Here is a 17,879-nt window from a genome sequence, read left to right as displayed (position 1 = left end):
AGTCACAATCCAGCGCGTCCATCACGGCGTCCATCGTACATAAATCAACGCGCTTAGATTGGGCACTAAACCCAGCGATATAAAAGGAGTCAGCGTACGTTACGGTTCAGCGTACGTTACGGGTCACTACTGACGGCGGTGCCGACGTCCTGATGCGACGCCTTCGGGGAACCACGAAGCAACGCTTCGCCTATGCACGGCGTCTTCTACATACTCTCTCGGAAGGCGTCAACGTTGTCACCACTCGGATGCCCGCAGGCTGCTGAAATCACCACCGCGCGCGCGCGCTCTCACCGCCAACTTTCCTTTCTCCCCAAGAACCTCTCGCTGCCAGCACCGGAAGGCCGGAAAGCGAGAAACGTCCAGAAACCAGCGGCGGGAAGCGCAGCGCAGTTTGCGCGGCACCCCTTCCTTATCCACGCCGGCAACGACGCCAGAGAAGCAGTGCGCGCAACAATGCTGCTGCTGCCCCGCGGCGGGATCTCCTCCAAGCCGACCGAGCGTATCATTCTTGCGCGCTATCAGCAACGGTCGACGTAACGGGTGTGTAACACGCCGCCCATGTCACGTAGGCCGCCGCTGCGGCCGAGGTTCGCATGCAGCAGCCGCAACGTCGCGACCCATAAGCCGCCCACAAGCAGACAGGCGGGCACGACAAGACGACGCGGCCGTGCCCACCCACAGCAAGGCAGCCGCGGTGCAGTCGGGCCGGCAGATTCGGGCTATATACGTGGCTGGCTGTTCACGACGAGCTCAAGCAGAGTAGAAGGAACACCACAAATGAAGGGATACGCACAACGCTTAATTGTGGAAGTTTAGAGAGATACAGAACTTAGAAGGAGGGGGGAGAGAGAGAGAGGGAGGGGGCTTACATGTAGCTCGCCTCGGCATGCTTGGCGAGCAGATGAACGATCGAAAGTGTGTCAAGACGATTTCATATAGGCAGTCTGCAATATCGCATAAAGTCGCCGCAACACTCGTCTACAAACATGTTCCTCGTATTGTATCCCTGTAAGGGTTCCTTTCGTTTTCCATTCTTTCTGCCATTCGTCGTTGGTTCGCACGGATCCCTGCCTCCGTTATCACCAGTATCGGCCACTCGCCGCGACGAGTGATACAATATACGGACCCTGGCAAGAAGTCATGCGTAAGGTATTGTGTCCTCTACATGCGTGCTGGGGTGCACATGCAACGGCGATGCCCTGAGCACACAGCGCGACGTCCAAATTCCCCTGAGAACCGCGTATGGGTGACTTCCTCCCCGCGAGTTCATCCGATGCCGCGAGCGCTGTGAAAGCGAGCGCGTGCGTGCATCGCCCCTTCGACCGCTACGGAGGACTGCGCCCGCCGGAAGGAAAAGAAACCCTCCCCGGCCGACCACGAAGGGTCGTCGTCTTTTCCTGGTTACGTCACGGCGCCGCTTTCTCCCGCGATAGAACACGTGGTGCGACGAGCCAGTTGCGTCAGCTGGTCGTGGAAATCGCCTCGACTTTGCACGCACGCACAACTGCGGAGCGGAACAGTCCACACCATTGTCCACTTACACGCGGTTCATATGTCAAACTCCTTCCGTAGGACAGACTGACTATACAGTTACCATATACAACCTTTGGAGTGGCGCTCGGTTAGAAAAGTACCTGGCGAAGAAATGGGGGTTTATATCTTGCCATTATTGTCAACAACTACTGCCAGTAAGCTGTAAATCAGGTGGGTCCCACTATCAGGTTTGAATTAATCATGTCTTTCAGGATACTTTATCACAGGACCAGGCTCATCCTCACAAATACCGGCATTATGCGCGGATTGCGTAGGTTCAGTTGAAAACTTCGCCTTCCTTCTGGCACAGAAACAGCTTCGCCATAAACACTGTAGATAAGAATTTCCCTGATTCGAGGCAACTGGGTGAAAATTCGGTTTTTTTTTTCCTCCCTAATTTTTCCAGGCCTGATAAATTTCTGGAAAATTACAAGTATCCAGGTTCTTAACTGATGGTAGACCTACCACCGTGTACCGGAGTGCAATGGACGACCGTCCTCATTTCGCACTTCTGTGCGGGGCGCGTACGCTTAACTTACTATAAGACGTCTTCAAAAGGATTTCGTTCCGTTGCAACAGTTGACCAGTGATTGACAGGTGCACGACATAACAGAGCTTCCGCTAATGTTAATGCACCGATTGACCGCGTAACTGCGCAGCATGCAGCCGCAGAACCAGGCGCTGCAACAGTGTCTCGCTATTCTACCACTGGCTTTCATCATCATCATCATCATGTTTATCTCACCACGAGATACACAAGGTGAAAAGGGAGAGCCGGAAAAAAAGCCGAAATTTCTTCGGCTTGACAGAGCTCCGGTCTCCCAGACAGGCACGGTAGCGGCTGGTGTACCAATATAATCACGTATAAAGTGTTGATATACGAGTATTCTAAGCACAAGTATATGCAGATACTTTCATGTTATTGTATAGAAACTATAGTTATAATACAGTCGTGTGAATTGACTCTCAGTATACAATCACAATCTGTTATCTTGCATATTATGATTTGACACAAACTCAATCGTATATAGCATAAGAATGCAAAAGCAATATATATATATATATATATATATATATATATATATATATATATATATATATATGTGTGTGTGTGTGTGTGTGTGTGTGTGTGTGTGTGTGTGTGTGTGTGTGTGTGTGTATAACAAGTTTCACAGAAGTATACAATAAACACAATTTACCATCAGGAAACGTTCTTTTTTTTTTAGAAATTATTTTACATACTTGTAAAATACATCTGCGCATTTATGTTAAAAATAGAAAAATAAAATCTGCATAGGCTGCTGCTTTCGCGACAGACACCCGGCAACGTAGCCCAGGGCGTCATCACATCCTAGAAGTTTAGAAGCGCGAAGACGCCCTTTGCAACATCCAGTTCACAACGCAAGCCCTGCCGCGCGGCCCGGGCACAATCGCTGCAGCGGAAACCTGGATGCTGGGGTTCACAGTTAAAAGTCTGAACGTATAAACACAACGAGAGTACATCATAAGTTCTGCGGTACTGTTAGAGCATTTAACAATACACATCTATAAGAACAGATCCAATATTTTAGTTTTGTTTTAGCTTTGTTATGAGGAGCGCCGGGATGCTCGTAACGAAGATCAACGAGCAAGTTTTCGCACTCTCGGAACATGCACCTATACAAGCTCGAACGCGCACCTGGCAGGATGCCAACTCGCATGTCGCCGCGCATATTTTAACCGTAATACACATATTGACAGAGGACATGGTACTAGCTGTGGCAATCACCTGGGCCGACCTCGCAGCTGAAGCCGCACTCTTCTGAAACATCTGAAACGCGAAAGTTGAGCATCTATATATGGGTTTACACGGCACTATTGCGCTCTCAAAATAAATATCTGACGCTGCCATTTCGAGTATACCAAGCGATGCTCTATATTCGCAGCATTGTTCACAGTGCTTTAACTTACAAGTGTATATATATAGTGTTTGAATTGGTTCGTACAGTCTCTTGTCTGAAGCCTCTTTTGCGTCACCTGTGCCTTCGGGATGTCCAATCAAGCAAAGTGTTACCAACGACAGTAAGTTAAAATTTGAAATCCTCACATGTTCGTGTCATCTTGTCTGGGTCCTCTAGTCTACCATAGGTTACGCAAAAAGAAGGCGGAAAATGGCGCAAAGGTATGCACCGGAATAATGGCGACAACAGCCGTATTCTCCGAGTGCGTGCTATATAGATGGCGCCACTATACCGCGCCGCAGCAAACATTGATGCTTCAGCAAGGCGCGTAGTATCTGCATCATCTGCACCTTGCTAGCGCAAGTTCGTCTACGTGCAACTGAAGCGGCGACTGATGAACAAGATCACGTACAGACAATCAGGCTCCCATGAGCACCCTAACAAAATTATACATGACATTCAATTGTACCTCAACAGAACGTCGATATAAGTCACACAGTCGGAACATGTTGATAGGAATACAGTATACATTTTATAACAACTGGTCTTTATTCCCTCACGATAGGCAGTATGTCAGCGTCATGCACTGTGTGCAATAGAGATCTGAACTTGCTGTCGTAAGTTCGTTTAGTGTTCCAAGCAAACATTTGTGTTTCTTCGTTACTTTTTTTTAAACAATAACGCCGGCGAATCGCAAAGTGGACGGTAAGCAGCACTTGTATAGAGACAAAGCGTCGACCATTTTTAAGAGGGCATCCTCAAAGTCCTTTCTGACAGAAACAGGCAGGACCGAGCAATGAACTTCACCAACGAGCTCAAAATATATGCACAAACACACCACTGTGAGTTGATATACACTCCGCACCAGTTCAGCCTCCAGCGAATCGGGCAGCCAATTTTTTTTTTTTTTCGCCTGTCTCAAATGTTTATTGCTCTCCCGCATATTTGACTTGTACTGCGATTTCTTAGAACGTCGTGTCAACACAGCAGCGCCAAAGTTAACGACACGCACGCAGCAACCATCGTTCCCGTCATCTGTACAGCTAGCACGGAGTTTACAAGCGGAGTTTGTAACAACTTGCGCGCACCCGCCGGGGGCTATGAGCGCCGGCCCGGGCTGGATCAAAATCGTGGCAGCCCGAAACAATGGTCCGGGGGCCGAAAAGAAAACAATGGCTCGCGACACGACACCGCCGAAGCCGCCAACGGCCGACATGGGAAGGAAGCGAGCTCCTGCGCTGACACCCGACACGCCTCGGCTCTATCCCGCGCTGGTTTTACGCTCGGATCCATGGCCGCCGTCGACACTGCGATAACTGTGCTCGAACACAAGCACTAGGCCTAAGCTGAGCAGAACTTTTAAGAATTTTATAAACGGAGCAGGCAAACGGCTACAGCGTGACCATAAAATACCATCAGAGGCCCGCACACACGCAGAATCTGAACTCTGCTTGGTGGCAGGGCTGCGCTACCTTAAGGTAGCGCGGGCGCCCTTATGAGCCCTGCCTCCAAGCGGAGTTCAGATTGGGTCCATAAATTTGGGCCTCTCAATTATAACTGCGGTTACGGAAAAGAGAGATAGAGAGAAGTAAACGACGTATCTTACTGCGTTTTACATGGGCTTGTGTAACGGAAAAACGGGAGCAAATATACAGATATATGCAGGGACGTTGACGATTCAGCTCAGGTAAATGTGCGATGAAACCGCGGGAGTTGGTGGGACGATCTGTCGTGACTGCCGTGGGGATTGTTGATGCGTCAATTTATCATGGCATGCCGGACGGATAATGAAATACACGAAGCGGTGACTACGTGCGCCTACTTGGTCGTCTTCTCGGCGTTTGCCAGTCCTTGGTTTGACGGCACAGGAGTCGGCCGTATAAGGTATGGGTGCCCGGTACCAGCTGCTGGTGCTGCGCGCCTTAAGGCAGGTGAACGACAGCAATCTTCTCGGAGTTCGCAAACTCTTCCTTATACCCGCGACAAACGGCTGCGGTGACACTCCTCCGGTGTGACAAGTGACGGTGTGACGAGTGACACTCCTCCGGCAACAACGCGACGCGCGGAGCTCGAAGCCCTTTCAACGTAAGGATTTCGTTATAACGAGAGCTATTCACTGCAACGCATTTCCGACTTCTCTGCTTTCACTTGTTGGAACCGAACTGCATAGACGCGCAACAAGACAGACAGGGAGTGGTTGCATCGTTAGGTTAGGCTTATTCTCCCATTCTCTCTTGCATGTGTTCGTGTCTGTTTCTCCATTTGCCGTGTACGCGTAGCGCCTCGTATACGCTCCTCCGACATGGCCGGGAAGGGGCGCGCCCGCCGCCGCACACAGGGCAGAGTCGCGTTACGTGACCGGAGAGGAGAGAGAGCCCTAAAAAAAAAAGACGGGGAAAATAATAAAAGCAGGCTATACACGTATACAGGGGGAGAAATTTTTCACGAAGAAATGAAAGTAGCGCACCCGGCGCGCGAACAGCAGCGGCCGCGCACACACATGCTAGCGTGCGCCGGCGACGCCGCCGCCGCCCACCCCGGCGCCCGCCTGGCTGAGTGCACAGCGGCCTTGGTGGCCTTGCGGTCGAAGCAGGCCCTGCCCGCACGGCAGGCACGCACGCATACAACACACGGGGCGGGGATTGAGATGGAGGAGAAAGAGAAAGAAAGAAATAATAATAATAACGCGGACGGCAGCCAGCACAGGTGGGCAGAGGAGACGCGACGCGGTCGATGAACAGTGTCTAGACACGGCTCGGTCGCCGCTGCCGCCGCCGGCGTTCGAACAGAGACGCAGGAGAAGCGAGAAAAAAAAAAAAAAAAAAAAAAATCAGAGCGCGCTTGATCAGCGGTCGAACGGGACCGTATAGCGGGGTGAGCTGCCGGCTGCCGCCGCCATAGGGCGTGAGACACTTCCTATTGGCTGTCCGAACGTGCTTGGTTCGTATAGGGCGAATGGATAGGGCACAATAGCAAAGGGTACACGTCCCCTGTAAGCGTGTTTCACTGGAAGGACGTTGAAACGAAAGTACCGTCGTGAGTAGCTAATAGAACACCGCGCGCACGACTGAAGTTGAGCACAAGGACTATAAACAGTCACTCAATAACGACGACGGATTTGGCCACGGCCCAGTACTTTCGAACCAGAAAATGGTCGGAAGTCCGACCGGTCTTCCTCCAGAATCGAAACAAAATGACAGAAATTTCAAGAATGTTAACCACACGTACGTGCTTCATCGAGTTGGCTATACACTGCGCAAAATGCCAAGTCCATATACATACATAAAAAAAAAAAGACAGTTTTCGATTCCAGCAACGAACACGAGAAAGTTTTTTGACAGACAATTGAACAGCGTGTGGGATATGCCAAACCGTAAGGCGTGTTGCTCTGGAGACGATTCCCTCGACGTTATTCTGCCGAGCGCGTGGTCGTGGTTTCGATTCCCTGACAGGGCGGCTGCGTTGCCATTGGAAGGTTGAAGGTGTACGCTATAGTGTACTTGGAATTGGGCATACACGTTAAGGAAGCCGAAGTAATCAAAACTAATCCTAAAAAACCCGCGCCTGAGCCCGTCATAGCGAGTGTGTTGATTTGAGACAGTACACCCATGCACCCAAAACAAAGAATCCGTCAACCAATTAATCAATCGTCAATTACTCAATAAATCAACCAAAATTGTGCGTAGTGACCAAGCACTGTTGAACCAGCCTGCAGAGCTATTTACGGAGGCCTCGGTCGGACTTGCGCGAGGTCTCGACAAGTATATGATACACTAATCAGCGCCAGTCCGCGCCCACAGCACCGGTCATCAGAGCACCGCCAGGACAATTAGGCCCCGCGGCCGCTCGCAGCTACGGCACCCGCCGAATGAGCGTGATACGACAGCTTCCGCGCAAAACTTGCGGAACAGTATAGCAACGGACGAAACATGTATATCAGATACACATTTGCTACCTTGAACCGAAGAGATAAGCGAACGGCCTTGCCGCGAGATCCTCTCGTCGCCTATCGCATGCAGCAAAAGTGGATATTTACGAGAAACTGCGTTTGCTACGTGGCTCCCCGTTGTCGGCGTTCACGAGCAGGTTTTAGTCGTTCATCTGTCACGTGTGAACGGTTTCATAAACCGCTGTACGATATCAGATCGAGACAGAACTTAAAAAACTCGGAAGTTGGCGGAAATTCCGTGCAGCATTCCAGCAAAAGCGGGAACGTTACATGCGGAGAGCCTTTCCGTAGGTTTAAGAGCTTAGAATAACGCAACTTCATTATATTAATCAGTGCTGAGTGCAATGCACTTCATCGTATGTGCTATCACCCCTAATAGTCGCGTGCAAGAGCTGCAGCCCACGCGACATTAAACACCACGTTTATATTGGCCCTGGTGCTTGTCGCAGTAGAACTCATACGAGGGCACCGATCCTGCACAGGTATCAGGACCGGCCAGCCCACGCCTATACGATGGGCACGCCGCTGGAGTGTGTCCCGTGTTTATTGCTAGTGCATTAAAATGGGGGGGAAGAAATGCAAGGCACACTCACCGAAAGGCAACGAGCAGGCATCGGCCATCGGCTGAAGGCTGTAAGGAGGCGGTGGCGACGACTCTGTGAATGCAGCAGCGGGAGACGCATTCAGAATCACGTTTGACAGGCAGTGTATCGCGCAATGCTGGAACTAGGACTATATAGTTTTGCGTGCTCGCGTAAATCCTGCAAAGTTAGAGGAAGACGCGCAGTTAAAAAAATTATAAAGAAAACAATACGTACTCGGGTCTGCCACCCCCCCCCCCCCCTTAAAAAAGAAAGAAATAAAAAGCTCTGAATTTCGCGGTGAAGTCGAGTCACGTGACGTGACCCGCCTCACTCCATAATATATATATATATATATATATATTCTTACCCCCCTGCCCCGTCACATTTGCAATACATGTAACGCAGTCGTGTCAACGGTCGAATCTTGTAGGGTTGTGCGAATAGCAGTTTTTGAGACCGAATCGAATCTAATCGAATATCTTTCGAATAGTTTGCGAATAGTGAACCATTAATCTCACCATTAATATCAAACAATTTTACCATCCTGGCCTTCACAACAATAGAAAGTTACTGCCATTATACACTGCAGATTGTAAAGCATGCTTTATTAAAGACACATAGGGAGCAGTAGGAACAACTAAGCAGATCGTTAGCCAACTCGCGGGACACTTAGGATAATACGCGGTCACGTATTATCAGCTTATAAAGGTAACTTCGAAGACCAATTGGTATCCGTGTATCGTCGGGACCAAACATGCATGTCGTCTGCGGCGACGATAGAGTGGAAAGAGAGAGAAAGATACGCTTCAGTTCGATCGAATTGTCGCGGCAGATGGTGCCACTATTTTGTATAAAGTAAATGCTGCCATGAAAGGCATTCTGATTTAATACGATGAGAGGACGCACGCAGGTGCTGCTTGTATGGGAAATAGGTTCTGCCATCTATAAATAGCACCAAACAATACCCACTGCCGAATTCCGTGTCTCAACAACATTTTATTGCTAGTGATCGTGTTCAGTCGGGAAAAGTCTAGCTGTCTGAGCGACGTTATGTCTACTGTAGCTTGGACAAATGTTATAGCATTTTTTTGTTTCAATTTGATGTTTGATCGCGTACAGTCGACGACGCAAAGTATTCTAAAAATATTGATACCTTCAAATAGTGACTATTCGATTCGAGGACCCAATCGAATATGGGGCAATATTCGATTCGTTATTATTATTATTTTTTACTTCGAACACTTAGAATTTCTAAGCCCACAAAGGTTACGCGAATGACGTTACTACAGATTAACTATGTGCTCAGGCGGACATAATTCGCAAGAAAAACCAGAACAATCAATTCAACGATTAAACTAATCACGTTAACTAACTTCTTAGCCACAATTGCCTTTACGACACATGTTTATATTATAATTCGAAAAAAAAAATGGGCACTAATGTCTAGCTCCGTGATTGTCGACATTTCAAAACGGTCACGTAAGCCGAAATAATTAGCTTCGAATTACCTGCTGTAATTACCTGATTACGGAACGTAGCACTGCGAAGCGCGGCTCGCGGTACAACCCTCCTGTGACGTAGCAGGGCGGCATAAATAGAAGCCGGGCTATGTATACGGCGCGATAAAGCGGCCCCGCCTCATCCCTGCCGCTGAAAGTGTAAAGGCCGATTTGCGCTCGAGCCGAGCCCAGCGCCGCAAGTCGCACCCGCACGCGTGCGGTAGCGCGAAAAATTGCATATATGTCGGACACTTGTGCATAAATTTCGGCTTACACTGTGTGCACAGTGTAAACGGTGGGTACAATCGGAAACATATACAATGGTAAACAAACGTCGTACGCTGCGTAAACCGAAACTTGTGCACAAGTGTTCGACATATGCAATGTTTCGCGCAACCGCACGCGTGCGGGTGCGACTTGCGGCGCTGGGCAACTCGAACATAATATGCATCCAATTAGGAGTTCCGCGTAGCACAAATGGGAATAAGACTGCAGGGATAGAGATAGATAGATATATAGATAGATAGATAGATAGATAGATAGATAGATAGATAGATAGATAGATAGATAGATAGATAATTTCATTTCGGCCCCCTGTCCGGGGCGGCTATATACTGGGCGCAAGAGAGAAATGCGACGGGAGCTTAATTTTAAGCCGCCCTGCTACGTCACAGGAGCGTTGCTCCGCGAGCTGTGCTCCGCAGCGCTGCGTTCCGTAATCAGGCAAATTCAACAAATAACTTGAGGCTAATTATTTCGCTTTACATAGCCGTTCTGAAATAATGAAACACAGTGCTAGACTTTTGTAACCATTTCCTTCAACTTTCCCAGTGAACATGCGCCGTGAAGGTTATAAATGGGAGCTAGACCTTTATGACGATTTCCTTCGACTGGACAGGACTAGAAAACTTTATTTAGGTCCTGCAGGACGCGCTTAGCGCGTAGCGGGTGTCTCCCACGTCTCCCGCGTCTCGCACATATAAAACATGTGCCGTAAAGGTTGTATAAATTATAGCGATCAGTTTCAATAGTGATCAACTATGAAGTTAATTAATGCAATCAGTTTAATTCGTGAAGTGATTGCTCTGTTCTTTCTTGCAAAAGATGTCCGCCAGAGCACATAAATTATCTTTAGTGACGTGATTCGAGCAGCTGCTGTGGACTTTTGGTAAGTGTCGGAGGAAAAAAAAAAAGCATTCCGCACAAAACGTAGTAACGTATACGGCTGATGCGGCGGGCACACTCACCGATGGGTAGGTAGCTCTCCTCCAGGGTCTGCAGACTGTACGGTGGCGGTGGAGACTCTGCGGGGTGAGAAGAGAGGTGGCAGTCAGCTACTGGCTCTCGCAAGGCGAAAGCTTAAGGCTTATCCACCGTTCAAACAAGTCTATCCATTCTTCTTTTTATCTTTTTATTTCATCGCAAATTTTAAATCGATGTTCCCAGTGAACACCGAACACCGTGATACATGCAAATCTATTTGGCACGTGGCGAAGCGCGCTATTGAAGAATGCGCCATGGAGAATGTTATAGATATATACGATGAAGAAAACCACGATTACAGAGCGGGGAAAAACGTACAAGCCAAGAAATCAAGGCAGCTGTTCACAACTGTTCTTACCCCTGGAATGAGCAAATCGTAAATGTCCAAGCGTGTTTCGCAGTGAAGCCTGCAATAATTCTGCAAACTTTTTTTTAATTCGCTCGACGCAACGAGCCTACCAGCGATTATAAATGATTCCGTAAAAAGTAAACGAGCGGCGTGGCGAATGCGCGTCAGGCTATAGTGTTCCTGACCATCAGGCCATACAAGCCCCATCCTAACGCAGTATACAGAGAGCAGGCGCAGCGCCAACGCAAGACTGTATAGGCGTGTGCCGGTGTGCGCGCGTCGCCCTACGACATTGATCAGCCCGTGTATACACGGACGATCCGGAACAAAAGCGGCGCACGTCACGGACGTTGACGTGCCGCGCCCCGGTGCCTGCTGCAGTGTTGACCAACATCGCGGGACACCAGCTGATTAGCATTTTCTCTCGGTCTTGTCGCTCACTCGCGCGCCGTGAGATATCACAAATTCTGTCAAAGCGAGAACGTATGAATATAAATTTGCGGAACCCTATATGAAGGTCCCGAGGGCAACGGTTCTACACATACCCGAGCGAGTATACAGAACAGCCTTGATATTCACGAGGCTGCACCTATTATACTCTCTGTGTTCGATACCTAAATTTAGCAGAAGAGATGGGGAATGACAGGCTGTATTTAAGCAGGTCGCTACAAGGCACTTTCACTGACACTGATCGACACTTTTGCTCTATATACAGTTCATCACGGTCTAAAAAATAATATTGCTGTCGACAGAACAATCTGCAAATACGCAAAATTGCGAGCGCTGTTGCGTGTATCCCTTATCATCTTGTGCTTCGTCTAAGCGCTTATCCTTTAATACGCGAACTATATGCTACACCGACCGGCAAAAGATCCTACCTTACTGCCAACGTCAAATGTCATATCAAATGTGTCGTGCGGCAGAGGATTCACTTAAAAAAAAGAGAGAGAGACACAGGCGTGGAGAGGTGTGTGCCGTTTGTAAAACGTAGAAAAGAGAAAGAGAAACAAAAAGACGCTTGCGCCTTTTTTTTTTTTAATTTCAGAATAGCGTGTTTCTGTATTCTTCGTCATTGTTTTACTTTGTTCTCTGTGATTTGTCATCTTGTTCTTCCTTTCTATTTATTCACTTCCCTTCTAACTTCAATCTCTACGTTCTCTGTTTCCATCCCTATATACTACCTAAAGAGTAGGCAGGCGCCATGTCCCTTCCGCCAGCCTGAAGCTTCTTCCCTTCTCTCCTCCTCTGTCCATGGTATACATGTTTTCGAACTTTATCATGAGGATAGGAATTAAGTTATTCGCTCCCAATTGTTCACGCTCGTTGAAAACATTGCGCGCGTTGGGAGGTGCGGCGCGAACGCAAATGAGCACGTCACGTGACACCGCCGACACGAGGAGACGCATAGCGCCAGGAAATCTGATCATGAGAAACTCCTCCGCGCAGAAACAAGGCAGAGAAGAGGGGAAAAAAAAAAGTGTGCGAAAAGAAACGAACTGATGGGGTTAGACAAGCAGCCGAATAACCGCAACTCGACGCTACCACTCCGCGCGAGTTCAAGCGAGCGCGCGCGCGCGCCTGCGATAAGTAAAACCGATTGCGGCAGTTATCACATAACATGCCGCTTAAAGGACACATACTTTCCAAGTTGCATGCAGGAACACTATACCACACGCGTCTGACGTGTAAAAGAATGGCGCTTAGCAAGCACAAAGGTAATGAGAAACACTTACGGAATACTTTAATTTGATACTAAAGTTGACTTCGAAATGCCGGAACGGCGTCAACGATATTGTCGTGACGCTGTGACACGGAGCAAAATTCGTTGACGTGCAGCACTAAGGTGATGTTGCTCATAAAAACAAATAAGAGGAATTATATTAATTAAAGTGTACCACGCTTTCCCGCGGCGCTCGCGTGTGGCAGCTGCAGCGATCGCAGAAACGGTGTGTGGCAATGTATAATGACGTCATGACACTGGCGCTTTCACTTTCTGGGTATCGAAAAGCGGTTCGTGGGAAAAAGTATTACAGTCTATCATTTGCGGCGATCTGACGTTTGCAAGCATTTTTTCTACAAGGTCTTGAATATTCAATGAATGGCGGATAGGAAAAAAAAAGAAAAAAAAGGACAACAAAGAAGTCGAAAATGTAATCAGTACGACTGGAAATGGGACTGGAAATTCTTGACTCCATATATACTGTTTGTTTCGTCGCCGCCTGCGACTCCTGTATTCGTTGCGACTAACGCGAGCACAATACGTTGCCTGGCTACTCGCTATGAGGGTGACAAAATGAAGCACTGGTGTTTAACATTGTTATGCTCACCACAGTAATTCCACAGCAACACAGCACGAGAACACACACGTATTACCTTAAGATTTCACAGATGCAACACGCGGTATATCCGCTTTGTCGCATAGCGGGCGACAAAGTGGCCAAAGCGCATACTGACGTCACAGTTTCCGGAAACTGTGCCATCATGGAAGTTAGCCTGCGGCCGTGGGACGTTTACTCCCGTTAAGTCACGCCCACAACCCGTCAGCTCTGATAAAGTGCTCAAACGACCGAATTCTCCAAGCGGCAGGAATGCTAGTTCGCTCAGGATAGCCCTCCCGCAAACAACGAAGCAGTCGCACGAACTCGCGCGCCCGAGAGCTGCAACTGGACTCCACCACTGGTCAGAAGACAGGACGAGCGTCAAGACCCCCCCTAAATAGCTATTTTGATGGAAGAAGAAGAGCCACTGTTTTCTGCCTCCCATGTGGGGGCACGGCTCAGTGACTAGAGCCCCCATCATTCCCGACATAACGGCAACCCACACCTATTTCAATGCCCGCGGACCGAAACCGCTCGCTCGCGAAAGCCCTTTTCTCGAGCGACCGGCCGGCCGCCGACGCAGGCGAGCGAGGCCGAGGCCCTGGCAGGCAGGCACCCGCGGATGATGGCTGGGAGAGCGGTTGCCGGACAGGCCGAGAGACGACGAGGGAGGACGCCGGCGCCGCGACGTCGGCCGGCTGCCAAGGCAGCGCCAACGGCCGCCGCTGCTCTGAAGGGGGGGAGGAGGAGTAGGGGTGGGGGACGAAGCAGCGGCGTCGGCTATCTTCGACGGCGGCGACCATCGAAGAAGAACCAGAAATATCCGCCGCTGCTTCCCCCCCTCCCTACTATTCCTCTCGCCTTCCGTCAGCCTCCGGAACGACGGCGGAGGAGGTCCGTCGTCCGACGACTCCGGAGACGAGTGAAGTCGCGCTCGTCCGTCGCGCAGCATCCACCGATCACTTTTTTTTTCTTTCTTTTCTTCCCGGCGTCGACCGACGCACGTTCAAACGAGTCGCGCGCGCGACTCGCGGCGGTGCAGTTCGTTTCAACCCCGCGGCGGCGGGAAACGTGAGCGGCGTTTCCGCTCCGGCGTCGTCGTTCCCTTTATCCGTTCCGTGCACCGGGGCATGGGAAGCAACGGCGAAACGTGAGAGGCAGCGCCGACGTTTCCTGACAAATGGGCTCTCTCCCGTCTTCGGGTCAGCCTCAGGAAGACGACTCCGCTTGCCGAACGAGGTCCAGCAACGAAGGTTTTCGCATGGATGAACAGCAGCAGCGGCAACAAAATCGCGCACACGCCCCGCGACTGATCAAAGACCCCTGTTCACAGACAAACAAAAATGCTTTAACGGTAGAACTTCTTGTAAAAGACCGACGTCAGCCAAGCTATGTCAGACACATTTTTAGAGAAAGTGACCGGCCTTTATAATAAAGCCCTTACGAACGAGAAGCTGCGCTAATTCGACCCCATGTCATATCATCGGCTAGAGATGCCAATCGGAACTTAAGAGTGAAAAGCATTACGCCACGTTACCTCGTCACAGGCGGAAGCGATCGCACATTTAAAATCGAGCCGTGTTACCACTGCACGTATTGTACAACGCGGGCAAAACGCTCGACACACACAATTGGAGAGAGAGAGCGAGAGAATTGACGTCACAGGCGTAAAAAAGCGGTGTAGAGGGAAAGGGCGCGATTCCATTCAGTCGTTGATAAGCGGCGGGCAAGGACGCAGCACGGCCCCTTGGGCAAACGCATGGCGACACTGCGGCCCGACACGCCATCAGCCCACGGCTCGCCTATTTACCGCACCGCTTATCAGACGCCGCCGCCGCACTCGGAGGGGGGGTCCCTCTACTCCTGCCTCGCGACACTCGAGTGCACAAAACACTGCTCTATCGCCACGACCGAGATGAGCCTGCCCACTCGAAGGGTCTTACGCACGCACGCACGCACGCACGCGCACACACATGGGCACTACGCGGCAGCCGCGAGACACGCTCGTCGCAGCAGTGCTCGCCACCACCAGGGAGCGCTGCGCCTCTTTCCGCAAAGCAGGGCAAGGAGATGCCGTATGAAAGCAACCTACTAAGTCAGATCGATCGAGGCCCTATATAGCGCGTGAAATGTACTACAACGTTCCAGCAGACACTTTCGCCTTCTGCCAAAGAGAATTGTGCTCTTTTGGAGGGAAGCTCAGCCACGTCATCACTGATCAGTTCCTATCCCAAAGACATTCTTAGCGCCAAAAAAAGACGCAGGATCAAGACGAGTAGTAGTAGTAGTACAAAGGACAGGACGGTAGAGGAGTCTGATTTGGATTGCTTTAGGAATTTGTGCTTATAAACGTTTTCGATTCTTAAGCGCTAAAAAAAGACGCAGGATCAAGACGAGTAGTAGTAGTACACAGGACAGGACGGTAGAGGAGTAGAGGAGTCTGATTTGGATTGCTTTAGGAATTTGTGCTCATAAACGTTTTCGATTCTTAAGCGCTAAAAAAAGACGCAGGATCAGGACGGGTAGTAGGAGTCTGATTTGGATTGCTTTAGGAATTTGTGTTCATAAGCGCTTTCGAAGCAAGAATTCCAAACAAGCATCTTGCGCTGCAACAAGAGAACCAGAAGCCCAGGTACCACCGCAATTTATTTTCTCTATGTATTTCTTGCAATCGCGCCCTGCCCAATCACGAAACACTTTTTAAACACTTTTCCGCGAACAGAATTCGTAAACCTTGTTGCAAAAATTCGCAACATCGTAGAACGAGCACTAATCCGTAAACTGATTCGGGAGAGGTGGTAGGTTTCTACTGACTCTTGCTACCCAACGCCCCCTGCCATCCCGCATACTTCTCCAGATCTAGTCATAAGCGCCGACCAAAGGGCCTGTGCCCACCGCGGCAAAAAAAAAAAAAAAAAAAAAATGTGGTCATTGAGAGAAAAAACGCGCCGTCGCGAGATTAGAACGCGGGCTTCCTTTTATCTAGGCTCACCGTGGCGCCGGAGAGCACACACGAGCGCGCGAGCAAGTCGTTCTCTTTTGTCGCATAACAGCTTTACGGCCCCACAGACGGGAGACGAGGGGAAAAGACCTCGCCGGCAGGAATAGCTCCCTTCTGTCTCCGCGCTGCGAAATGCGCGCCGGCACACCAACGGCTACACAGCTGCCACTGCTTGCAGCATCGGGATCTCGCAAAATGACCTAGTTTCATTACTACGGTCCTTAATTGCACACGTACGCGGGACGGCATTAGGCACTTAGACGTAGATAAGCTGGTAGAAAACTTTCAAAGACCGCGTCCCACACGGCACGCTCAACGCACAGACCAGAGGCTTCGCTTCAGAAATCCGTAAAGCCGTAAACTCGAGTTCACCGAGACCAGATATAGAATGGCGAGAAAGGAGCGGGTCCCATATACCCACGCATACAGTTGCGCTAGCGTCGCGCAACGCCAACGGCACATCATCTCGTCCAGCTAAAGCATGCGACGGTGAAGGTGAAAAGGTGCGGCCACACCGCCTGTGGCTGACGGTAATATAGCGCAAAACGGGACACGAAGGAGAGACAACGCTCTTCGCGCTGTTTTTTGTTCTTAACAGCACGAAAGAACTAGCTCTACAGCGAGCTCTCCTGCCGATTATGGAGCACGACAAACTCACCGTATGGCGTCGGTGGTTCGGAATCCGGTATTTTGGTACTCCACCGTTTTGAACTCCACCAGCACATCTCTGAAGGTCGGGTAGCAGAGAGCTGGTTGCAATATCCTGCGTCGTGTCGGGGCGCCACCTCTGACGTCTGCTGGTGTAACGGGCCCGCGCGACACGTAGAGAGGTCACGGTGGAACTCTCAAACCTGATGCATCGCCCGGCTGCTAGGCATTGCACAAGGTTTAAAAAGTTCACGGTTGTAAATTTATTCCCCCTCGAATACCAGAGGTGTCATCGTCGCCCCCATCTCCTTCTTCGCGAGCTACTCGCCAGCGTTTACGCGCTCGTCAATCACCTTCACTGCAACCGCGGCCACCTTTGGTGTCCAAAAGCTTGCTGGCACGCGAAAGCTCGCGTTTAACGTGGGGGGTTGAGGTGAAGAAGGGACACATACTTCTGGCGCCGTTTAGTCGCGGCCTTTATTCAATAGTTTTCTTTGATCACTTCAAGCACTCTGGGGCTACTTCCCCAGAAATGTGTCCGTCTGTAACGCGTGACACGATGCGCTCCATACGTATACATGGGGTCCTATGTGAGTATTTATGAGAATGCCTCGTGACTATAGGTATCACTACTGAGATTTACGGTTATGACTTTATATAGTGAGTACTCTTAGGTTTGGCGTATTATCCGAAAAGCGAAGACCGGGGCGACTGTGGTACCGACGTCAAACAGCATTTCACCGAGTCTAGGTCGACACTCAAACGCTGGAAGATTCGGCATTCCTACCAGAA

General features: G+C 50.0%; 1 protein-coding gene across 1 annotated transcript in view; it reads right to left on the bottom strand.

The window, feature by feature from the left end:
• Window positions 1-17,879, bottom strand: part of LOC119456006 (mothers against decapentaplegic homolog 6) — a 99,173-nt gene that overhangs the window by 35,677 nt on the left and 45,617 nt on the right. The window contains exons 2-3 of the mRNA XM_037717589.2: window positions 10,756-10,812; window positions 8,019-8,081 (exon numbers count right to left, since the gene is read on the bottom strand). Coding sequence (XP_037573517.1) covers window positions 8,019-8,081; window positions 10,756-10,812 — 120 coding nt within the window. The remainder of the gene's footprint in view (window positions 1-8,018; window positions 8,082-10,755; window positions 10,813-17,879) is intronic.

The sequence above is a fragment of the Dermacentor silvarum genome, chromosome 6, assembly GCF_013339745.2.
Source record: "Dermacentor silvarum isolate Dsil-2018 chromosome 6, BIME_Dsil_1.4, whole genome shotgun sequence".
Lineage (NCBI taxonomy): Eukaryota > Metazoa > Arthropoda > Arachnida > Ixodida > Ixodidae > Dermacentor > Dermacentor silvarum.
The sequence above is the reverse complement of the archived record's forward strand: the minus strand, read 5'-3'. Positions and strand labels throughout refer to the sequence as shown.